Source organism: Onychomys torridus, chromosome 17, assembly GCF_903995425.1.
Source record: "Onychomys torridus chromosome 17, mOncTor1.1, whole genome shotgun sequence".
Lineage (NCBI taxonomy): Eukaryota > Metazoa > Chordata > Mammalia > Rodentia > Cricetidae > Onychomys > Onychomys torridus.
The window spans coordinates 60737430-60763663 of record NC_050459.1 but is presented as its reverse complement, the minus strand read 5'-3'; the positions used below and the strand labels follow the sequence as shown (position 1 = coordinate 60763663).

General features: G+C 42.8%; 1 protein-coding gene across 2 annotated transcripts in view; it reads right to left on the bottom strand.

Moving 5' to 3' along the window:
• Nucleotides 1-26234, bottom strand: part of LOC118569061 (zinc finger protein 431-like) — an 83833-nt gene that overhangs the window by 17948 nt on the left and 39651 nt on the right. Inside the window, exons 1-2 of one of the 2 annotated variants that reach the window (XR_004943013.1) lie at nt 22399-22459; nt 19289-19660 (exon numbers count right to left, since the gene is read on the bottom strand). Coding sequence is in view for 1 of the 2 variants with exons in the window: in XM_036166770.1 (XP_036022663.1) it covers nt 22399-22491 (93 nt within the window). In the remaining variant the exon portion in view is untranslated. Of the gene's footprint in view, nt 1-19288; nt 19661-22398; nt 22566-26234 lie in introns of those variants that run through there. The other variant, XM_036166770.1, reaches the window with a different exon arrangement.

Sequence of the window (26234 nt, the reverse complement as noted above, 5' to 3'; positions counted from 1 at the left end):
TTTAGTAAGTAAGCTCAAAAAACTCATTGGTTCCCAAGGGTGGACTTTGGTTCAAGTTGTACTTTCCATTGTCACTGGGACTTATGGGGGTGGTATAGAAATTGCTTTATCCCCCTCCACAAAGGAGAAAACTCTCATAACAGATCATAAATATATTTGCTAATGTTCCTCTGTCTCATAGTATTACAAAAAAGAAGTACTATATACAAGAACATGTTAGAAGAATATAAATATGGAAATGGTCTTTGTAAAGAACTTAGACATATGAAGATGATGATGACTGGATGGCTCTACAATAAAAAGACTGGAAAGCTTTTGCAAGTTAGAAGGTCTGAGTGAATTGTTTAAGCTATATATAAAGGATGAGATTTAGAGACCATTTATATTAAAGTTTACAAGATCAGATATCAACTATTTCAAGGACTGGTTAAAATATGTCAAACAAAAGTTTATTGAGTTATGTCTGGTTATTGAAATAGTATACAGTAGAAAAAAGTACCAAAATGGTGTAAAACTGATCTTCTGGGTGTTTCATAATCATTCTTACAGGCTATTCTAATGTCAATGAGATCCCTGGGGACTAAGATTGATCACTTGTTCTCTTATTCATGGAGGCCATGGAGACCCCACTCGATGAATTCGAAACATTGTCCAGTCTACAAAAAGGCAAGTCATTGTGGGAAAGGTTTATTCAAGGCTTCAAAGGAAGCCACAGTACATACAGCGAAGCCTTTGACTCATCCTCACATTGATGGACAACTGGTAAAAGAAGGGCTGGAAGAGTCTGAGGTTCCCCTGAAGCCCAAGTGAGCCCTGAGGACTAGTTGCTCCACTGGTCTTGACAGCACAAACAGAAAAATTAATTTTGGCCACTTGCAAACAGTCTTCAGCATTCAGGAGGAAAATTTTAACCAAAGATTTAGGGAATTAGTAACAACCCAAGGGATTGCACTCCACAGACATTAGACTTAAGTCTACATGAGATGTTATTTAGACAACCAATTTCACTAATATTATCTTCTTCACAAAAAACGATGTTGCCCAGATGGGAGACATTAGATGTTGGCTCAGTGAGCACCTGCCCACAGCCATGGAAGACAGGTCCATGATTGTTTTAACCTCAAAATTAAATGATGGCTAAGTACATCTTCTCTCCCTATCCAGAATCCACATGGGAGGGCATCATGGTTCATCACTCTGGAAAACAACTGTAAAGGTCAAGGGAAATATCTAAGGGATGGGGGCTATGGTGAGCTCATGGAGAATACCTTTTGGACATTGGACATTTTAGTCCTTCTAGACACCAGTAAAGGGATTCCTTTCTTGTCTATATCTGAGAGGAGCAGGTAAGAGACAGGAAGGAAGCAAAATGTCTAATTGGAAAGAAAAAAGAAGGTCTTTGACATTTTTACCACCTCTACTTTCAGGATGACTGAGTATCAAATGTAGCAAACACCTTGGAATGAAGGAAGTCAGTCTGCAGTGGCAGTTTCATGGGTTCCCAGTTGTGAGCATGGGCCTAAAAGTCAGAGACATGGTACAGTTGCAAAATAAAATGGTGGGTCTGTCAGCAAAGGAGAAGTGAATGAGATCTACATGAGCAGACTGGGTGTGTGTGTGAGGGGGGCGGTGTTGGAAGGTGAGGAGTGGGGGATGAGAACATAGGGAAATAGGAGGGTCAAGCTGGAACAGGGATATAGTGGGAGGGCAGGGAGGGAGATACCATGATAGATGAGGACATCATGGGAATAGAAAGAGGCAGGGTGCTGGAGAGGCTCTCGGGAATCCACAAGAATGACCCCACCTTGGTCTGCTGGCAGTGATCCAGAGGGTGCCTGGACTGGTCTACTCTGGTGACTGGCCTAGAGAATAACCTAGCTGTCATCATAGAGCCTTTGTCCAGTGACTTATGGAGGCAGATGCAGAGATCCATGGCCAGGCACAAGGCTGAGCTCTGGGAATCCAATCAATGAGAGAAAGGAGGGATTTTGCAGGCAGGGGACATCAAGATCATGATGGGAAGATGTGCAGAGATGACTGGCCACACTAGTGGAAGCCCATGAACTGTAGACTAGTGGCCGTGGAGCCTCCATGGGACTGGACTAGGCATTCTGGATATGGAAGATGGTTTTTGGTTTGAACTGTTTGGGGAACACCCAGACAGGGAGATCAGGATCCATCCCTGGTGCATGGGCAGGCTTTTGGTAATCCAGTGCCTGTGGTGTGATGCCTTGCACAGCCTTATGTGGGAGCCCATTTGCAGGTTCCTCGTGGCTTTACTCAACAGGTCCACATAGAGAGGAGGATTAGGACCACGGGCTTGAGTGCAGGTGTCTGAGATGGTCTGCACTTGGCTGTGCTGCAGGGAGGTCTTTTGCTCCACCCCCTGGCATCTCTATATAAATACCCTGAGGCAGAGACAGTCAGGGCCAGTTGGAATAGATTCCAGGCCCTTTCAGGGTTAATCTTTATTTTCTATCTGTTTATCTCCACAATCTAAATCCTTCTATCTAATATTTCTTGCTGCTTACACTCAAGGAAAAACTCTGGGGAGCTGTGGGGTTGGTGGGTAAATGCCCTGCAGCCTTAGTGCAGTGGGAAGGGGCTTAGACCTGCCTAGGGGCAGTGTGCTGGGCTCTGCTGAATCCCCATGGGAGACCTTGATTTGGGGGATGTGGGAATGTGGGGTGGCTTGGGAGAGAGGGATGAGGGGTGGGAGGAGGGAGGAAATGGGATCTGTGGATGGTATGTAGAAAATTTCTTAATAAAGAAAAATGGAAAACAGGACACCCCCCCCCAAAAAAAATGGTGGGTCTGGGATCTCACCACTGCAGCCCTCACCTGGACTGTCTTCTCCAGAGCCAGAGAAGTCAGAGGAGGTCAGGGGGAGAAAGGAGTTTGGGGAGGCAGAACGATGCCACCAGGCTTTCTGTTTTTATGTGTCACTCACCATTTTTCTCCCAACCCTGTTTGTTTTTAAATAAGAACCAGAAAATTGCTACCAGGTTGGGAGTGGAAACTGAAGAGAGAGGGAGTTGGGACAGTGGTGGAAGAAGACGTAGGTGGCAAACTTAAAAGATCTGTCATGCCCACAAGGCTGAGAAGGCCCTTCATCACTTTCCACTCTTTGCAAAACAGAAAAATACTACCTTGAGCAGGAGGGCAGTTCATACAAAGCTTTTGTTTTGAGAATGGTCTTTATGCAGGGTAATCCGCCCTTTGTACAAGTCTTTGGGCTTCTTCAGGTTCTAGTGGGGATATCTTTTAAAGGGTGAACTTGAAAGGGCCATTGTAAGGGAAACAAAGCCCCCCCCACTAGCTCTGCTAATTGCAGATTCAGTGGAAAATACTGCACTCTGCCCCCACGCCCCATACCAGAAAAGTTAGCCCATCATGCTGTGCTAACAGGATGCTTGCAGGATGACCCCTGGGGTTGCGTTTGCAAGATAAATTGCTTGAGAAGAATGCTTGCCAAATAACCCCTTGCTAGATAAGCTTGGAATTCCTTTACCTACCCAGACTCTGAGAAAGACCGTGGAGACATCTGGCGTCCAGGTGTCTGCATTCTGGGTGACCCCACTCCCCTGCCCTGGTAGAACTGCCTCATAAAAGGCCTGTGAGCCTCAAACTCGGGGTCACCAGCTACTCCTCATGCTGGTGTCCCACAAGCTCGTGTAAAAATAAAGCTTCATTTGTGACCCGATATCAGAGTGGAGCTCATTGTTTTGAACGCCAACCCTAACAAACTGAGGAGAAAATGTAGAGAAAGGGTATAAAATGAAATAGGATAAACTCCTTTATGAGGAAGTGAGAACTGTTTTGTTTTTCCCTTTGGAACACATAAAAGCAACCAGGGTGTGAATCCAGAAGATTGAGACTACTCTGTGTATGGCATTTTGAAATGCTTCTCAGTGGAACACATTTCACAGATGATGAAGTGGAGTTCAGGATGGCATGTGAGGGACACTCTCCCCCGTGTTTAACTCTCCTCCTCTTCTTCATGATCTTCTCACCTTCACTAGTCTCCTGCCATCCGCAACAGCTTCTTGAAGTTTGGACATGAAACTCTCTTAAGGGGTGATGAAAGTCTCTAAGCAAGTGAAGTTAGGGGCAGATGATGAGGGATGGGGAGGAAGAGGAAGGAGCACGGGATGGGATGAGGGGAGTAAAAAACAGTCCCCATGTGGCACCACCATGTATTGAATTGGCCAGACCTATGTAAATGACTGAAGACCTGTCAGTACCAGAGGAGAAAAAGCACCTTCACTCCCCCTCTGACTCCTCCATCCCCAGCTCCCACCTTTTCCTCCAAAAGGCATCTGGCTGCTGTGGTCAATTAGGTGCAGTACACTTGGCTGGCAGGAGAAAGTCTTTGGAGTTGAGGAGTGTCAGGGAACAAGATGTCAGGGACCAAACATGAACCATGGAAAAGTACTAGCTAGGCCAGAGAACAAGTCATATGCCCACTGCCTTTTCCTAGAGCAGTAACACTTGTTTACTAACCAGAGGCCCCCAAAGATAAGAGAACATTCCACAATTAGGTGCCATGACAACCGAACATAAAGAACATTCCACGGTCAGGTAGCCTAGCAACAGAAAAAATGGACCCTCACCACAGTAGAAACCAATCTTTGTCTTGAGTACTTGAGTACAGAGAGAAGCCAGGGAGTTGGGAAGAAAGGAGAGGCAAACAGAAGAAATGCCAACCTAACTCTCAATGCTCAGGTTTAGTGGAAATCTAAGATTGGCCATTAGTCTTGATGCCCAAATCTGAGTGCTCCCTCTAAAGAGTTCTTCAGGAGGCCCAGGCCTCAGTTAACTTTAAAGAACCCATGATGGGTTGGAAATTTAGGTCAGTAGTAGAGCACTTGCCTAGCAAGCGCGAGGCCCTGGATTCAATCCTCAACTTAAAAAACAAAAAAAAACAAAAAAAAAAAAAACCCTATGAAAAGATTTCATTGGAAGGTTTTGACCCAGGAAATGGTTAATAATCCAACATTGTATCAAAAAATTGTAGCTCAAGCTATCCAAAAAATTAGAGAGCAATTCCATCAGGTTTATATTATTCTTTATATGGATGATATTTTGCTTGTGCATAAAGCTGAAGAAATTTTGTTTGCCAACTTTTGACAGCTTCAACATCATCTTATTTTTGCAGGGTTAATTATCACTCCAGAAAAAGTACAATGAGAGCCACCTTTTCAGTATCTAGGACATATATTATACCCCAAGAAACTAAAGCCTCAAAAATTAGAAATAAGAAAAGATGGGCTAAAATTTTAAATGATTTTCAAAAACTATTAGGAGACATTCAATGGTTATGACCTTATTTGAAATTATCTACTAGTGATTTGAAACCTTTAAGTGATATTTTAAAAGGAGATAGAGACCCTGATTTGCCAAGACCATTAACTGAAGAAAGTAGATAGGTTCTTTTACAAGTGGAGAATGCTATTTAATATCAGCAATTATGCTATATTATGATCCACTTTGGCATGCATATATTCTACCTACTAGACATACTCCTACACCAGTATTATTATTATGCCCAGACTTTAGAGACCCTGCAAAAGACAGTCACAGAGACCAAATCTCATATGTATAAGCAAAGAGCCTTTATTTCAAGCTCTGGGGCTCATTCCCTCTGTCTGATGCAGCAGTGAGACCAGAGAGCCCTGAGCTCAGGTGGGGCAGACTTTTTATCATAGCAGAGGTTGGGATGAGGGGATTTCCACGGTCCAGGACGCTGATTGGCTGACAATTGTCTAGGGGTATCTGTTAAACAAAAATAGGTGTGTGCTAGACTCAAGGACATCCCTGGGTGGTATTCTCTTAAGGCTTTTCCTGAATCTGGGTGTTGGCTACCAGTAAGCCTTTCACAGAAGCTGTGTCTAGGACCCTAAGCCTATCATGGCTGCTGTGTGGTCAAGCTGTTTTGGGGACCTCCACAATTATGGCAAAACAATCCTTTTTTATGGTTACATCTTCCTGTTTCACTGGGTAAGGAATTTCAATGGCTAAGTAGCTTGTTTGGTATAGAGAAGCAGGATTGAATCTAGACATTATTTTGGTAAAGAACCAAGTATGATTAGTGTTCCTTTTATGAAACAGCAAATTGATTGGCTTTTTCAAAATAATGATTCATGGGCAATTGCCTTTCCTCAGTTTTTGGGTCAAGTTGATAATCTGTTCCCAGCTGATCAGTTGTTACAATTTGTTCAAATGCATTCATTTCTATTTCCCAAGATTATGATGTAAAATCTCATAAGAGATGCTATACTAGTTTTTAGTAATGGCTCTTCTAATGGGAAGGCTAAGGGAAAAGTTATGTAGTACCAACAACTCCAGCTTCTGCATAGATGGTGAAATTATGGGCAATGAATATGTTTTTTCAGTTTGGTGTAGACGGTTCATTCAATTTATATACAGATATAGAAACAGTTATAGAAACTGTTCCATACACTGGGAATAGAAACAGTCAAGTCAAAGTGTTATTTCAACAAATTCAAGGCGCTATTCACCAAAAAAAGCTACCATGCTTTGTGGGTCATATTAGATCTCATTCCAATCTTCCTGGTCCTCTAGTCAATGGTAATACAACAGCTGACAAATTGACATGGATAATTGCCTTATTCCAAGTAGAAATGGCTCAACAATCACATGCTTTTCAACATCAAAATAGCAAAAGTCTAAGGAAACAATTCAATCTTACCAAGGAAGCTGCTCAACAAATAGTTAAACAATGTGGGGTATGTCTAAAATATTTTCTTGTCTTTCACTTAGGGGTAATGTGGTGAGCCACAAGAATATATTATAAAGATTCAGCTGTGTATTAAAGCTATACTTTGACCAGCTAAGGGTCTATTAAAAGACAAGATATTTATTATGAATATTTGGTGCTATCCAGCTTTTAATATTTCAGCTGTCTTCTGCTATGAAATTCTTGCATGCCCAAATATTTCCAGACCATTTGGCTAACATTTCAGCTCCCCAGATCTGCTGAACTTCTAGGTAACTAACTCCTCTGCTAAGCCTAGGAGACAAGCTGACTAGAGCCCATAGCTTTGCTTCTCCTGCAAATGATGCCTTGAGGCCTATTGGCTCTCCAGAGCAATTGACTGAGAACAAAAGAGGTTTTTATCAATGTGGAAGGTAGAGCAACATTCCTGAGGAGGCAGAGAATAACGTGGCCAGGAAAAGAAAGGACAGGCATTTTCTGTAGAGAAGACAGAACAGCATGACCAGAGAGAAGAGAAGAACACAGAGGTAATGTAGATGGTAGGGCAGAACTTTAGAGCCAGGAGTAGAGAGTAGTAGATGATAGACAATTACACGGTTGGGCTTGCCCGGCGGACCGCCTAACTATTTCCGGTGTAGAATAGCCATCTCCGGGTCAGACATCTCGCGGGACCGGGACTCTGTGGCCTTACGTGGTTGCGTAAAGCGCGCGCGCAGCCATGTAATCTACACGCATGCGTGGAGTACCCACAGGAGTCCCTGTACGCATGCGCGGCCCAACCTTTAAAAAGCCGGCGCCATCTTGCGCGAGGCTCTCTCTCTCTGTCTCTCTCTCTCCCCACGCGTGTTTCACCCAGGCCTGTCACCTCTATCCTCTTTAATAAAACTCTCCAGTGGTTCTGTCGTGTTCGGGACGTGTTCCTAGCGCCGCATAATAACTAACATTTTTGGTGCCGTGCAAAACCGGGCGCTTCTGGGCGCTCTGTGCCTGGAAACCCGGGAACCGGGATGGAAACTGCGCTACACACGCCGGGAACTCTGCTCCGTTCGCGACAGACCACTCTCCATTAGCCTGGTCGCACAAATCCGCATGCAACACCGCTACTGATTGGTGAGTTTTCCCCTTTTCTTTACTGGCTACCGCTGGCCCCCATTGCGGGCCCGGATTTCCAGCCACTTCCCACGTCTGCAGCTTGAGATATTTCGTAAAGGGACCACCACCGTCAGGTGCGTCCTGGGGGCTGTGTGAAGCCGGCACGTTCTTCGCACCCGACGGGGTGGCTGGGCGTTAAGGGCTCCCGGGGAGACCTTGCCTCACACAGCGGGGGGCCCCCGCTTATCGGCTGACGAGCTGATAAGGCGGCTTGTGCCCGAGATCTGTCCAGACCTCCGGGAGGTCTTGGCTCCGGATCATGTTTATTTTTCGTTTTTGTCTCTCCGCTGCAGACATGGGAAATAAGTTTTCCAACTCGATCAGCCCTACTTATAGATTCCTAAGCTTAACAAAAAATCCCAATCTTTTACGGCAGTTATCTAATTCTGACCAGCGAACAGGCAAATGGAAAGAGTTGCTCTTTATCTTAGCTTTCTCTCTCTCCAAAAGCTCTAAAAAGGTAACCATGGCTTGTGATTCTTCCGCCAACCAGCACGCACCTCCTGCTGGCCGCCACGGATGGTGGCCAGCCACGAGAAGCGCGGCTTTACATTATTGATACCGCCACGATTTTTCACAGTGAGTCTGCTGTTCTAATGGCTGAAATCTGAGCTATATGTTTGCGACGGACAATCCCGGGGGTTGTCCAGGCTGTGCTGGCATTGGCAGGCACATTTTTGCTCGGAGCAAGAATGGCGTCTGGGTCTACCAGGTGGATCCACGGCAGCACAGTTGCAGCTCTTAGCTGAGCTTAGATCTTACTTCATTCTCAGGAGGCCTGAGTTGAAGTCTGATCCCGGTTTGTTATTTTAATTTTTTATTTTCCACTCAGTTACAGCCATGGGACAGAGGGCATATACCACCCACTTACTTTGGCGGATGGGGCGGTACTGGTAAATATGGCCGCTTAACAGCTTTGCGGTACCGATAAACCTGACCACATAACAGTATGGCAGGTACTTCAGCCAGTAAATGTTAAAATAAGAGTTGCTTCATCTCCAAACTTTCTGCTAAAGCGCTAAACCCTTTCCTTTCCCACTAAGGCGTCTGCCACGTGTAACCTCTGTCTGACTTTCGCGCCATTGATGGGCGGGCTCAAATGCGCAGGCTTGGGCGGTTCCTAAGAACTGCCCTAACTCACTTAAATCCACCCCCACCCTAACTCCACCCACTCATTCTCAAACAGCCTTGAGAACCACAGACGGGTCTAAAAGTAGCTGAGATCTAAACAATTAAGTTTACAATAATCGGGATGGCTCCTAAGCCAAAAGAAATCAGCTTATAGCCTCAAGCAAGTCTTCCAAAGGATTGGTTTACAGTCTGCCTACTGGCAGATCCTTCCAAAAGCTGTCCTTAAGCCACCAATCGTCAGGAAAAATTCAGGACATAGAGTAAAATCCATCTCTTGTTCCCGGCTAAAAGTTAAGTACCTGGAGAACAAGGCTCCTGACCCCACGGACAAAAGAGTCATCTGTGGCATTTAAGGTGTGTCAGGAAAAAAGCCCAAAAACGAAATTGCCAAATGCTGGCACTTGCTGACTCCTGAAAGCTGTTGGGTCCCTGTTTTAAATGAAAAAGGCCATGGGCTAGCAAATGCCCTGCCCATCAAAAGCCTTGTCCTTGTGCTGCCTAGAAAGACAACCAGTCAGCTGACTGCCCCCAGGCGCCAAGACGCATGGGTACAGCAAGCTAAGACCTCCAGCAAACCTAGGCTTGGCTACAGACACAGCAGGGAACCCAGAACTCAGCAGGGAAGCAATCAGTTTCCTTCCTTCTGGACACCAGAGCCATTGACTCAGTCCTGGGAGTTTAGGAAGTCACTCCTTCTTTCTATTGTCGGGAACAGAGGACAGCCTTCCTTCCCTCACTAGATTTAATTGCACTTTCAGAGTTACTTAATGAAAAAGATTTCCAACTAAGATAAGAGCTCATTGTCTCATTTCAAAGTTACCGCCTGTGTTTCTCATGTGCATACAGACAGGGCCACGATCTTTGCCTTGTATCTAATAAAAAAAAAAAAAAAAAAAGTTCTCTTCCACTTTCAAGCTCCAGAGGACACCAGGATCCACTGCCTTGTCACCAATTCCAGAGGAATAAGGTATCCCCCTTTCCCAACTAGGGCCACATAGAGCCGGAGGCAAAAGGGACCGTCAAAATATCCAGGCGGTAAGGATATAACAGTTTGTCACTGTTCAATACTCAGTAACTGATCACCTGTGTTTCCCAAACGCTAAACTAGCAAAACAAACAGGTGCCTTAAATAAACCACCTCAAATGAGGCTTGTCTCAGGTAAAAAATCAACCAGAGTACTTAAACATCACAGCCACCCTTAACATGTCTCCAACCAGACCAGATCTACCTCAGATAAATGTCAACTCCAAAAACAAAATAATAATGAGTCTTTTCTCTAAGCTTTTATTTCACCGGTGTTTTGTCAGATAGAAGGTTCCCAGCCACACCATGGAGGACAGACAGCTGCAGGATCTCATCCTAGGATCAGCCACACCTTGGAGGATGGACACAGCTACAGGATTTCATCCCAGAACTTCAGGAGACGGCTTCCCCATCTCCCCCCAAAACCAATCAACGTCCACCATTCAGCCTGAAGCAGTCTTTGAGAGAAACGGCGTCCCATATCCATCTATCCACATTGTTTTTCTTTTTAAAAAACATGAGAGTCGGGAATGATAGACAATTACACGGTTGGGCTTGCCCGGCGGACCGCCTAACTATTTCCGGTGTAGAATAGCCATCTCCGGGTCAGACATCTCGCGGGACCGGGACTCTGTGGCCTTACGTGGTTGCGTAAAGCGCGCGCGCAGCCATGTAATCTACACGCATGCGTGGAGTACCCACAGGAGTCCCTGTACGCATGCGCGGCCCAACCTTTAAAAAGCCGGCGCCATCTTGCGCGAGGCTCTCAGTCTCTCTCTGTCTCTCTCTCTCCCCACGCGTGTTTCACCCAGGCCTGTCACCTCTATCCTCTTTAATAAAACTCTCCAGTGGTTCTGTCGTGTTTGGGACGTGTTCCTAGCGCCGCATAATAACTAACAGTAGAGATAGAAAATGAAAAAAAAACAAAAAACAAAAAACAGAGGATGAAGATGAGGCTGGAAGGGTAAGAGCTTAGTCATCAGCAGGACTAGGAGAGGGAACCTGACAAAACTGAAGCTGCGTAGACAGGATTTCATCCGAGAGAAATGAAGTAGATGGATAAGGAGCTTGGTGTATCTCAATTTATTCTTGTCCAGAATGCCTGATGGAGCTAGAGCTGAAATAGATGAAATTTGTCAAAGAGAAATAAAGTTAACAGACATAAAAGTATAGTATATGTAGACTTTTCCCTCAGATATGCCATGCCAAACGTAGTGAAATCCCCAGGATCCTGAGTAATCCATAGGGTAAACCCTCCAGGTCTTCTTTCTAATTATTTATGGCAAACAGATGTCACTCATATTGCAGAATTTGAAAAATTAAAATATATACATGTAGCTATCAACACTTATTCAGGATTTCTAATGGGAAATGCATAACCAGGAGAAGCTACAAAACATGTAATTACAAATTGTTTGAAATGTTTTTTCCTATATGGAAATACGAAAAAATTATTAAAACTGATAATGGTTCTGGCTACACTAGTAAAGCATTCCAGAAATTTTGTACGCAATGGCAAATTGAACATAAAACAGGCATTCCTTATAATCCTCAAGGATGAAGCATATTGGAAAGAGCTCATGGCAGTCTTAAAGTGCAGCTTCAAAAAATTAAGAAGGGGGAATTTTACCCTCAGTCTCACATAATGCATTGAATCATGTTGCGTCTTTTTCTTCTGAATTTTTTTAATGTGGACGTCCATGAGCAATCTGCCACAGATAGATTTTGGCATTATGGCACCCAAGTGACTTTTGCTCAACTGAAATTAAAAGACCCTTACTTAGGATTATGGAAAGGTCCTGACCCTGTTTTAACATGGGATTGAGGGCATGCTTATGTTTTCTCACAAGATGAAAATGAAGCCCAATGGCTACCAGAGCATTTGGTGAGGTGTGTGAAACAGAGAAATGTCAGCTCCAATGACGCTTCTCCAGAAGAACTGGAGTAAAGAGAAGAGGAACCAATGTTCCTAATATTAAGGTTCCATCCTGCAGTCTGGGAAAAATAGAATAAGGTGACCCCTAGACTGTTGAGGAGTATGGGACAAAGGTTTTGTTGGAATGATACAGAACCCAGAGCCATACCACTTCTCTGTTTACTAGTGGTAAATTTATGTGTGGCTCCTAATAGCTGTGCAAGAAGTTTTTTTCTAAGAGATTTACAGCAGCACATTATAATAATTCCATTCTTGCCCCAAGGCAAGACCTCTCAGGAATGTTAACCAAAAGTGCTGCTGTAGTGAGGTTAGGAAGTTTCAGCAATGTTTATTTGAATTTGGGTAAAGGACAGCCCCTGTCTAGAAACCATCTGCTTCTGAGCATGTTTCTGCCAGTTCCAGTATGTCTGAGAGGGCCGAGTTCCAGAACAGCTGAGAGAGCCTGGCAGGAAAGGTGACTTTGAGGGAATGACATTGTCCTGAGTGTTATAGCCCACTAGCACTGAGTGTTACAACCACTAGTAGCAAGTGTTATAGCCTCCTAGCAATGGCATTCACAGGGATCTAGGAAGCTAGAGCCACTGATAAATTAGGCTCTAACTTCAAACTGTCAGGAAAACTTTCAGAATAATATTAAAGCTAACTATGAACTCCAAACTTTAGAAATAAAGCAGTTTTGAGTTCACCTACAATTTTAACTGTGGTAACTCATGATTTGCAAACTTTCTGCTATGTTGAAAGAAAATGTAACAGTTCAATTAGGAGATCTCTCCTAGATGTTTGCTAAAGTTTGTAAAGTAGTCCTATAGAGTTTGCTTTTGAATGTAAGTTAGTTCTGTTAAGAAATTTTTCTAGCCAGGCGGAGGTGGCACATGCCTTTAATCCCAGCACTTGGAAGGCAGAGGCAGGCAGATCTTTGTGAGTTCAAGGCCAGCCTGGTCTACAGAGCTAGTCCAAGACAGGCTCCAAAGCTACAGAGAAACCCTGTCTTGAAAAACCAAAGAGAGAGAGAGAGAGAGAGAGAGAGAGAGAGAGAGAGAGAGAGAGATTCTTCTAGATGTTTGCTAAAGTTTGTAAAATAATTCTATAGAGTTTTCTTTTGAATATAAGTTTGTAAAAAGTATAAATAAGCACAGTGATATTCATGTTGGTAATGTTCATATTAGAACTATGTTAATTTATTTATGAACCATGGTTTGATAAAAGCTAAGAGAATCTTTAAGTTTGATATAGTTTATTTGATGCATTTGCATCAAGAGTTATGATTTAGAAAAGGGCTTGGTGCAGCTAAGACTGCTGTAGTTACCTTAGACTCATTCCAAAAAGGACATTCCTTCTTTATTATCCTCTACTCCTTTACTGGGAGGTGTGACAGCTAAGGAGATCACTGTGGATATTACAGCTATTTGCAAGCTCGTAGTAGGGACCTTAGTTAAGCTCCATACCCCCTCCTGCCAGAGGCTGGTAGTCAAAGATGGGCAACGTTCTTCTTGATAGCTTCCAACCTAAGTCAGAGTGTGCTTCATGGAAAGTGTATCTTCATGATGGGTAAGGAAGAGTAAACAAGGATGTGTAGTGGGTAGCCATTCCAGCCTTGGCCTGGAAGTTCCAACCCCCATTGAGGCTTCGGTAATGGTCACACCCACAAGGCAGGGCTGAGAGAGGATGCTGAAGACCCAGGATCCAGAGGAGAGGCTCGCTTGGTTCTAGGACCCTGGACGCTGGAGGCAGACCGAGCAGAGTTCTCCAGAGAACACTGCCGGACTGCACCATCCCTTTCCCAGACCCTGCAACCTATCCCTTCATTTGTAAGTTACCCCACAAAATAAACCTCCCTTTGAACTATGTGGAGTGGCCTTAATAATTTCACCAATAAGGATGATCTAAGACAAACACAGTCTATGTGAGGGGCCTGGGAGGCCCTTTATTGTATCACGAAGGGGGAGTTGTGGAGGCCCACAAAGATTTCCTAGTGAGATCTGAGCTTGCTTCACCCAGCAGGGCTGCATTAGAGAATTGTTTGACCATGTGCACAGTTACCAGGTGATTGGAGGGGTCTGCAGTTGGCTGTATTATGGGGAGGTCTTTTGCTCCACCCCTTGGCATTCCTATAAAAAGCCCTTTAGAAAAGACAGAAGGTGCTGGTGGATATTGATCCAGGCCCACCCAAGGCTGTCCTGTGTTTCTGTTTTTCTCCCCTCTGTCTTTTTTACCTAATATCTCTTATCCCTCTCTCCTCAAGGGTACCCTTGAAAAAAGTGGGAGCAGGCTACCCACACCTGGTATCCACAGGTTAAAATGTGCTGGGTCAAAGAGTGTGTACAAATTCAACCTGAGAGGAGCTCAGGCTTATTTCAGTAGTTATTTAATAAGAATAAGATAAAATATCAGGAATTCTCTTGCTAATAAGTACAGAATTTGGCAGCAAAATTAATATTGTGTCTTGTAATAAAATGTAAGCACTCATGAGTGAAACTTTTTTGTATGGGCTTACATATCAAAGTTTAGTTTGGGTGGTAAATATTTATTTAGTTAACAAGGACTCCTTCATGTATTGCCTATTTGTTTTATAAAAATTATGTATAATTTGAGACAAGATTATTAAGTAGACAAATGAGAAATATATTTACAAAGATAGCATGGTTGCTTACTGTTTCTTTTTTGATTCCTTATTTTTCTGAGCTTGTGAATAAAAAGGCAACATTGTTTAAATCAAATATCCCTAAAACACAACAAGTTAAACACTACTGACTTTTTGTATTGGGTGTGTTAAATTTACTTCCTGAAAAATTTTTTTCTGAGATGATTTTACTTGTGTTAACTTCTCAAGGCAAATTGGCCAGTGGAACAGCAACTTGGATGTCCTTGGTAACGGTAATTGAAAGAACATGTGTCCATTGATGGGGAAAAAATACTTGTTCACTGGGGCTGGAGAGATGGCTCAGAGGTTAAGAGCACCGACCGCTGTTCAAGAGGTCCTGAGTTCAATTTCCAGCACCCACATGGTGGCTCACAACCATCTGTAATAAGATCTGGAAACCTCATCTGTGTACATAATAAATAAACAATTTTTAAAAATACTCTTCAACAGTCTATAAATGCAGAGAGGTCCCCAAAGATCATCAATTTCCAATTCCTTTAACTCTTTTTTTTCCATTTTTCTTTTCTTTTTTCTTCTTCTTCTTCTTTTTTTTTTTTTTTTTTTTTTTTTTTTTTTTTTTTTTTTTTGGTTCTTTTCGAGACAGGGTTTCTCTGTAGCTTTGGAGGCTGTCCTGGAACTGACTCTGTAGACCAGGCTGGCCTCAGAACTCACAGAGATCCGCCTGCCTCTGCCTCCCGAGTGCTGGGATTACAGGTGTGCACCACCACCACCCGGCCTCATTTTTCTTTATTAAGAAATTTTCTACTCACTCCACATACCACTCCCAGATCCCCAATGTCTCCCGCTTCCCACCCTCCCAAGCCCTCTCTCCCAAGCCACCCTACATCCCCACATCCCCCAAATCAAGGTTTCCCACAGGGAGTCAGCAGAGCCCGGCACATTGAGCCTAGGCAGGTCCAAGCCCCTTCCCATTGCACCAAGGCTGCACAAGGCGACACACCACAGGTAGAGGATTCTCAGAGGCCTGTCCATGCACCAGGGATGGATCCTGATCCCCCTGCCTGAGTGCCCCCAAGCAATTTTAGCCAAACAATCATCTTCCATATCCAGAGGGCCTAGTCCAATCTAGTCTTACTCTGTGATTATATTGAATAACAAATGTTTACATTATGATTCATAACATTTGAAAAATTATAGTTATGAAGTAGCAACAAAATAATTATATGCTTTGGGTCACCACAACTTGAGAAACTCTATTATAAAGTGTCACAGCATGAAGAAGGTTAAGAACCATTGCCTTGGAACATAGGTTTCAGGCAGTTGTGAATCACTAGACTTGGGGTATAGAGATCCAACTCAAGTCCTTTGAAAGAGTACTTTTAGTGCCTTAGACATTTATCTAGGCCCAGGCTAATTTTTATTTTTAATCATATTAAAATTTAATTTACATTTCACATTCTCTATCTCCCCCCCCCACATACACACATACACACACACACACACACACACACACACACACACACACACATGCACACGTGCTTCTGGAGTGTCTATGTTGGTATTTCCAGACAGGTTTAAATGAGGGAAGACTTCCTGAAATTGTATACACAATCTTACATGTCCCAGATTGAATAAAAAGTAAAATAAAGAATGCAGAATGCAGCTAAGTACCAGCTTTAGTTTTGTTTTTTGTTTTTGTTTTGATTTTTTTTCTTTTTTTTTGCTTAGTGAATGTAAACACACTCCTGTTACCAGAAGTCTCTGCATGGAAAAGTTAAATTTGTTTTTTGCATCTTTCTAAAATATATTTTAATTGCATACATACTGCAAAGTATCAAGGAACTATTAGAAAGCAAAGCAACAATTGAGTACTGATACTCTGCCAAAAAGAACTCTGAGTGAATTGAATTATAGAATTTATAAGGGTCTTGATTAGTCTTTGGGTTTTCCTTCTATGAAGTTCAAAAGGAGATTCATTGTAGTAGTTTCAATGGGACACTCCTTTTGTTCTAGGCATCTTAATACTTCATACCCTCTTGGTGACACCACTTGGCCAGTTTAAATGATTGGGCATTTGCTGCTGGATCCTAAGGGCTCCCTCAGGGGTAGGGGTAAGAAGGTGCAGCATCAACAGTACAGACACCATGAGTCAGTTAAAGGCAAACAACAAACTCCTTTATTCAATAACAGGGAAGGCCTATATACCCTCCTCCAAGCACCCAAACTATGTCCCAAACTGGTGGCATTGTGTGGTCATCCCTCATTGGCTGGGCACAATCAGGAACTGACAGCACCTGTTGCTAGGCTCTCAGGCAGACTCCAGGTTGGCTCATAAGGAAGTACATTATGTGCATGCTTTGGCAACTGGCTTGAGCCAATTTCTTTGACCCTATGGGCCTGTCCTACTACATATCCACCCTTTTATTTTGTCACATGGGCACTCAATGAGAGTTGGAGTTTTTTTGCTCCAGCCTTGTTGACCCCACCTCAAGGGGCCTCAGTAACTGAACTGTGCCTGCTTAGTTTGGCTTGCCAAACAAGCTCTTACCCATCATTGACTATCAGACCTCAAAAAGTGTCCATCCCTGGGGAGTCACTCCAGGTGGAGAGGGTCAAGCCTTTTGAATTTCAGAAGCCAGGCATGCATAACCTCCTGTGGAGGGCTATGAGTTGGGTGTCTAAGAGCTATTAACACCTGTAGAGTCACCTTAGTGGCTGCCTGTTGTTGCCAGATGTGCTGTAGGAGACAATTAAAAAGGAGAAAGATTAAAAGCACCACCCTGCCAATCAAAATATAACTGAAAATCCAGGAGGGATCAAACAGCCTCTTTATATCATGCCAAACCTTTTCAAAAAATAGTCAAAGGCTATGACCTCTGCCCTTGTTTGATTTAATTGGAAAATTTGTGTGTCAGCTGCAATAGATAATATAGAAACTTAGCTGACCATGAGCCCTTAATATATTTAGCTGGCTCCTGGCCTGCTAAACTAATGTTATTCATCTCAAAAGGCATCATGAGGAAAAGCGAGACTCCACAAGTCTTCAGCCTTTAGAGGGGCAATGAGAGGAAGAAAGGGGAGTATATACATTACCCATCTTGGGTTATTTCCTCCTTGGTGGAAGCAAGCTGATCTGTAGCCAAGTACACATCTCTTGCTAGGACCTATATTAGCATAATGGCACTCTGAGGAAAAATACAAGCATGCCCTCTCCCACAGGTTAGCAAGGAGGCTGACAGCCATTGGAGGAAGATAGGATCTCTTCATCTAACTAGGGCAGGGGTGTGTTCCTTGGCAGAGACGCCCAATGCTTGTAGGCTGGGCTGAGACCCTTGTCATCAAAACTGAGAAATTTCACATGGAAAAGGACCTCTGTTAAGGCCAGATGAGGATCTCTCCTAGCCTCTGGCAAGATAGTCCTTGTCAACAGCCCCTTAAGAGCTCAGTTGGTCCTCTCAACAATGGCTTGTCCCTGTGGATTGTAGGGGATGCCAGAGGTATGGGAAATATTCCAGGACCCCAGGAAGTCATTAAATTGTTGAGAGACATAAGCAGAGCCATTGTCAGTCTTAAGTGCCCAAGGTACCCCCATAACTACCATGGCTGATCATCATTGGCCAATCTCCAACTGAGAAAGACTTCAGGCTCCCACAGAGCTTTAAGCAAATGGTACCAATCGAAATAAGTTTGTAACTGCATGGACCATTGAGCAAGGACCTGCTGAAAATAGGGGGAATATGGGTCTGACTTGTTGGCTGCCTTTTAGATAAGGGAGAGATATGTTATGGGGGTGGGAATCCAGGCCTGGACATCAGCATTTGGGCCCACATTAACTGGGAAGGCTTCTGTGGGCCTACAGATTGACAGTGGAACAGGCTGTGAGGTTGTAAGACACCTGGTACCACAGGAAAGTAGCCACCTCCTAATGCAGGCAGGTATTGGGGTAGATTGCCCCAAGAATACTGCAGTGGAGGTGTCGCTGCCCACAGTGGCGGTGGAGCAGAGGAGGTAGCAGTGCATGACTTAGTGACAACTGCCTTCTCCTTGACAGACTTCACATGGCCCAAACTGTCTGTCTCCTCCTCCTCAGATATTGATTGTAGAAATATTTGACATGGAAGTGGTGGGGGTGATGAAAGGATTACCCACATTTTAAAGGGAAACAGCAAGCAAACAACACTCAGATAGAAGATGACAGTCAACAGGGGTGGAATTTGTATCTGACCCTTATGTCTTGTGCTTACTGGGGGACTTCAGTGGTTTTTTTTTTAGGCCACGGCCATATGCCTATGTAATGTTTCCAGATGAGGGATGGTGTTAGGGAGCTGAGTCTTGGTCCCACCTCCTGGGGAGGTCAATCCTTATGTGGAGATGCCAGATAAACAAAAACAAGGAAAAAAATGCCATCCTAATGGGGACAGGCAGACAAACATGACAGACAACACAAAAGAAGGAAAGAAATGGGGCCCCAACATTTACCTGCTGAAGGGACCAAAAGAATACTACACTGAGGGGCCTTCTCACTGAAACGCACCACCGTTTGGGAGGCACTTTCAAGTACTGTGAGTGAAGGGAAGGAGATGCACCAGGAAAGGGAAAGTAACAGAAACCCCCACATTCAAGTGCCAGATGTTGCTGGATCCTAACGGCTCCCTCAAGGGAGGGGGTGAGAAGGCGTAGCATCAACAGCACAGACACAGTCAGTTGAATGTAAACAACAAACTCCTTTATTCAATAATGGGGAAGGCCTTGCATACCCTCCTCACAGCACCCAAACTGTGTCCCAACCTGCGGGCATTGTGAGGTCTTCCCTCATTGGCTGGCCACAATCAGGAACTCTTGACTGTGATCAGGAACTCTGACAGCGACCTATTCCTTGAGGACATGTGTCACTGGTTGGGATTTAGGGTTTCAGAAGCCTTGAGCCATTTCCAGTGCACTCTCTCTGTCTCTCTGCTTCATGTTTGCTGTCCAAGATTAGAGCCCTCAGCTCTCAGCTTCTTGTTTCAGTTTTCATCCCGGCCTGCAGCCATGCTCCTCGGCTCTGGATGTGAACGACTTAATCCTCCTGGATCTCTACAGCACAAATAAACACTTGCTTCTGTAAGTTGCCTTGGTCATTTTGTTTTACTAAAGCAACAGAAAAGTAACTAAGCAGAGACCTTGGGCTCCAGGAGGAGCAAATCATAGACATACCTGAGAAGAGGGAATCTTAATTGAGAAAATTCCTCGAAACTGTGTTTGTAGTGTGGGGAGCTGTCTGAGACACTGGTCTTGGCTTATATAAGAAAGCAGGCTGAGAAAGATATGGGGTTCAATCCAGTCAGCAGCACTCTCACATGGCTTCTGCTTCAGTTCTTGCCTCCAGGGTCCTGCCCTCCTTCAGGATGGGCCCTGACATTCTTCCTTAGTAACTGACTGTTTACTGGAAGTATAACATGAAGTGAATCCTTTCCTCTGTAAGATGCCTTCCGTCTGTTATTTGTCACGGCAACAGGAGCGAACTAGAACACTTGCTGAGTTGCATAATTCTGGTTTGTTTTTTGTCTGTTTGTTTTGAGGTGGTGGGGTTAAGGAAACTCTGCTCAGCCCCTATGCTTACTAATTTTATGCTTACCCAGTCTGGAGAAGATAGTAAATATCTTATTCTCAGGAAGATCCCACTCACATGATCATTGCCTTATTTTACATACAACTAGTTCAGAATGGTTTTGCCTATTTTTTAAATATGCTTACACATATAAAGGAATATATTTGAATATAAATTGCCCATGATTGGGGATTATTAATAGTTATTAAGTATTAAAACCTCATTTTATTGCTATATAAAGTTTAAAAATTTTGCCAAAATATTATTTCTTTGGGAATTTAGTCAAACATGCTTTGTTCATAATCGACCCCCAGACCTCTTCCTATATCCAGACTTTTTTCCTATGGAATATTGTATAGTACCTTTTCTAAAACCCATCATTATCAATTTAATTTTATATTTCCTCAGCAAGTTTATGAGTTAATGCCTTAATCTTCCATGTTGTTTTACTGGGAGTTAAGCTTTAGGAGGTAAGCCCCACTGTGGGATAAATAGATTAGGTGTTTGTGGCATTATAGGAAACGTAACATGCCCTTTATTTGGTGTCTGTGTGTTTTTGAGACAGGGCTTCTCAGTATAGTTCTGGCTGACCTGGACCTTGCTCTGTAGACCAGGCTGGCCTCAAACTCAGAGATCCACCTGCTTCTGCCTCCCAAGTACTGCAATTAAAGACATGTGCCTCCATGCCTTACTTAACATCCTGTTCTTTTTTTTTTTTTTTTTTTTTTTTTGGTTTTTCGATACAGGGTTTCTCTGTGTAGCTTTGTGCCTTTGCTGGATCTCGCTCTGTAGACTAGGCTGGCCTCGAACTCACAAAGAACATTCCCTTCTTAATCCACTGTCTGTCTCTCATTCTGCTTTTCCCTATAAGACAAGTATGTTTGTTCCTGCAGAAATAGTCCTACACCTCATGAAGTACTTGCCACAGGCTCTAAATAGAGAGAGTATATCAATAACAAATTAGAAACATCAATACAAACAAATTAAAATGAACACTGGGACAGAGGGCTGGCTCAGTAATTATGATAGTTGGCAGCTCCTTTAAAGGACTCAGCTTTTGTTGCCAGCACCCATATAATGAATCACAAATCTATTACTCCATTTTCATGGAAACTAATGTCATTTTCTAGCTTCCCAGGGAACCAGAATGCAAGTAGTACATAAGTTTATATGCAAGCAACATCAAACTAAATTTAAACTAGAAAATAAACATTTCATTTATGATTTATACAAAAAATGGTTCCAGAGTTATGGTTCATTTGTTAAGAGTACTAGTTGCAACTAGTTGCTATAATTGGTAGTGGTGCACACCTTTAATCACAGCACTTAGGAGGCAGAGGCAGGTAGATTTCTGTGAGGTCCAGGACAGCCTGGTCTACTGAGCTAGTAGGACAGCCAGGACTACAAAGAGAAACCCTGTATCAAAAAAAAAAAAAAACAAATACACAAAAAACAAACAAACAAAGCAAAAACTACAAATGAGTAACAGTGGATGGTATTCCAGAGGATCCAGATTTGATTCTCAGCACCTCTTGTTAGTCATATGTAACTCTAATTCCACGGAGTCAAACGCTGTCTTCTGGAACTCACAGACACTAGGCGAGGTGGTAACATGCAAACTTACATGTAAACAGAACACTATTACCCAAAAATTCACTCTACCTAATTTAATAATATAAATGTTTCGTTTTTATATGTAGATTCTTACAGATACGTTGCTATTGTAATGGAAAGCTGCCAAGCACAGGAGCTGGTAATCAAAGTTTTGCTGAAGGAGCCATAAATTGTAAACAGAACACATGGTATATGGAGCCTTAGTGCCACTAAGCTCAGTTCACACAGCAAGTGTGACTGAAGACCAAAAGAGTTGGAAATAACTGTCACCCCCTGGGTTTAGATAAGGAAACTACCATGGAATATTTGTCCAAATCTGTACATCATTCCATGTTTTGAATATTGGTTTGTTCATCCCTGGGACCAATCTCTTTCATTACCTTTCATTCATTTGAAGTTTCAGTCCAATTGGTTTCTCAAACCTAATTAAGAAAGGAATAATTCTGGTACTTCCAATCCACATTAACAATCTTTCTTCCCAAACCTCCCTAAAATAGGTCAATGTCTCTTCCACTCCACAGGAATGCAATCCAAGGATATCCTTTAACAACAATGATCTCTCAGATATCCTCAATTCTTGGATGACAGTAAAAACAAGAGTTCCACTTACCTTTTCTGAGATACCATTTCCCAATCCTGCATTGAAGACATTGCCTTCCACAGAACACTCATATATGAACTGATAAAAGATGAGCTCTGTCATAAACGGAAGAATGACTAAATCTTGTGTAACACATGGATAACTTGTTCCAAAGGGAGCACACTGGATTTTTGCATCTGTTATAAAAGACCAAACAGAAAAGGGAAAGTTTTATGTTTGCCTGTTTGTTTTACAGGTAATGTTACTTATATATCTGTAAGTACAAAGAAAATGGGAACATTGTAGTATAATCAGAACTCAAAGGAAATCTTCAAGAACATAGGAAAAATATTGTCTAAAACATTTTCCATAAAACAATTCCATGTATGGTATATTGGGAATTTTAATTATGTAAGTACGCATGTATATGTACTTCATGTGTGCCTGGTACCCACAGAGACAATAAGAGGCTATGAGATCCCCTGGAATAGGAGTTACAGATATTTGCAAGTCATCATGTGGGTGCTGAAAATGGAATCAGGGTCCTATCGAAGAACAGGCAGAGTTCTTCCCCACTGAGTCATCTCTCCAGCCACCTTATTGATACATTTAATATGTAATTTAATATCAATACAGTTAACACTTCTGTGACATTTTAGAATGTGGTGAACAGAAAGCACAGTGATGAAATTAAGCATGCACTTACAAAGGCTCCTTCTAATGATGAGGCAGAGATGCTGGGGTCCTGGCCAGTAATGGGAGCTCCAAGTTCATCTGTTACATTACAGATCATTCTAGGGAGTAGTAAATCAGAAAATACTGCAAAGAAGTCAAAGCTGAACCTGACATGAACTTCTCTGGCTTGTTACGGTGTGTAGGTACATGAAATGTGTGAGGGTCAGGCAGGTACACTGGTATACACCTGGAGTCTCTGAAATCAGAATGATGCAATGAGGCCTGAGTTTAGCAGCTAGAGTGGGTTTCAAAATAAATCTCAAAATTAAGAATAAATTAATAATTGAAAAATATTTAATTATTTTGGAAGGAAAAAGAGCCAGATGTCAAAATATCTCATTGTCTTCAAATGCACATTTCCCTTTTCTCGCTAAATAGTTCCAAAAAGTTCACTATTAACTAAATCAGGAGGCACCACAGTCAACTTTTTTGTTTATAATTCAATAAAGATTGAACTTATTTCAGTGGTTTTTGAGCTGCTGTATGCAAGGGTCAGGAATGCTTTGAGCCATCAAGGATAGAGAAATGAGAAAAATGGAAACATCTCAAGTCTTCTTATACCTGTAAGTGTTATGCACACACAAGGCTCCTTCACTTTGATCCCCTGGGTGTGGTCCCAGTTTTCTGGCAATGACAGCAAACACAATTTAGCAAGCTCCCTGAGTCAAGGAGGAATCAAGTAGTACCTTGGCTTGATGTCATAGGTCTTGCGTGCTCTCAGAACATTGTCTCTTCTCTGCATGTCTGGAGTCACGGTTCGAGAATCTACTGAGTGGTGAACTCAGAACATGCCCCAGAAAAACCAATGATATTTGCTCTAGAACTACTGCTTACACACAGCTACTTGGCAAGTTCAATGGAGTAGAATAATCATGAATGTGTTGCTGTGGATATCGCTCTGCATAAATAAAATGCTATTTGGCCAGTGGCCAGGCAGGAAGTATAGGTGGGACAAGAGAGAATTCTGGGATGTGGAAGGCTGGGGGGAGAGACACTGCCAGCCACCGCCATGACAAGGAGGATGTAAGGTACTGGTAAGCCACGAGCCATGTGGCAAAGTATAGATTAATAGAAATGGGTTAATTTAAGATAGAATAAGTAGATAAAAGAAGCCTGCCATGGCAATACAGTTTCTAAACAATGTTTCTGTGTGTTTACTTGGTTGGTTCTGAGCGTCTATGGGCCTGGCGGGTGAGAGAGATTTGTCCTGACTGTGGGCCAGGCAGGAAAACTCTAATAACAGTGTGTTGAGCTAATTCTTGATTATCTGACATGTGAAAATACTGAAGTATTTTTTTTTTTGCTAGGAAATGAAATCAATTTTATGGATGTGCTGAACAGAGAACAACAATCCAACTCTTGGAGAACCCATTACATGCCTGTGGTGGACTACCCACATTGACCTGTTGTTATTTAGAAAGATGTTTGTTTTGGTGTGCATCCATTAAATCATGTGTTTCACACATCACACTTTTGCAACTATTATCACTTATTTTGTTATTATACAACACAATATGGTCTGAGGGGAAAACAATGAAGTGGTTTGCAATGCAAACCAAAAGTGCATCTGACATATGGGAATGTTAACTCCTAAGAGATCTTCAACAATATCTTTTTGACATATCCTTTAGCTTATCAGACTTTTATCTACCATGCCTCTTGTCCTCAGGTTATCATGTTGAAGGAAACTATCATCATTTTACTCCTGCATATCTACAAGGATGCTGAGTATGGATAATGCTAAAACTTTCTCTACCTTTAAGAGAGATGCTACAGGAAGGACATGTTCCTTCTTCAAGTTTATTCCTTGTCCAGAATCAAGCTTTGCTTTTAGTGTTCCATATGATTTTTTTGGCTGATGATCTAAAAATTCCCTTTCATTCCGTTCCCTTTTTATTGATAATGAAAAGCAAATAAGGGAATGGGGGAGAAAAGCAGATCTGTGTGGGATAGAGACAAGCATCTATCACTACAGATCCAGAATGCTGAAGCACTGATGTGCCCCTTCCTGTGAACCAGAGCAATATAAGAATGGGAGGCGGGGTTGGGGATTTAGCTCAGTGGTAGAGAGCACTTGCCTAGCACGTGCGAGGCCCTGGGTTCAATACTCAGCTCAAAAAAAAAAAAAAAGAGTTACATATAGCTCAGTGGTAGAGCACTCGCCTAGCAAGCACAAGACCCTGGGTTCGATCCTCAGCTCAAAAAAAAAAAATAATTTGAATTATTACTGGGGCTGGAGAGATGGTTCAGAGGTTAAGAGCACTGACTGCTCTTCCTGAGGTCCTGAGTTCAATTCCCAGCAACCACATGGTGGCTCACAACCATCTGTAATGAGATCTGGCGCCCTCTTCTGGCCTGCAGTCAAACATGCTGTCTACATAATAAATAAATCTTTAAAAAAAAAATGGGAGGCGGAGCTACAACTGGGCAGAATGAAGTAGTTTGAAAATTTTTTCCTTTTTTTTTTTCTTGTAAATATATTCTTCCCTAAATCTTTTACCCAATTTGAAAAACTGGTTTTGTTTGGATCCTTGGTAGTGAGTTGATGACTTTATATCACATTCCAGTGCCAGGTTTTTCGGTTAGTGATGTTCTCTTACTATACCCTTCTTTCCTGTGAATATCCTTCCTAAGTATATCATTTTCAGCTGCTATTGAAATATTGCCCATTGAGCAACCCAAACTCTATTCTAACTTTCTGTCTCTCCTGGAATCTTTCTTAGCCCTAAGACCTGTTCTCTAGAAAGACTTGTCTGATTACATATCCTTCTGTTCTGACTTCTTACTTTCAACTTTCTGTGTAGAAAAATACAGTCAGAATCAAGAACACTAGGAAGTTAAATCCCTCTTCCACTGCTTCACTATGAAAAAGAAAACCTACCATAAGTGCAAATCAGAGAATTCTTTTTTTAATTTTATAATTTAATTTAATTTTACACATCAGCCATGGGTTCCCCTGTCCTCCACCCTCCTGCCCCTGTCCCCACCTTCCCCCCAGCCCTTCCCCCCATTCCCATCTCCTCCAGGGCCAAGACTCCCCTGGGGATTCAGCTCAACCTGGTGGACTCAGTACAGGCAGGTCCAGTCCCCTCCTTCCAGGCTGAGCATGTGTCCCTGCATAGGCCCCAGGT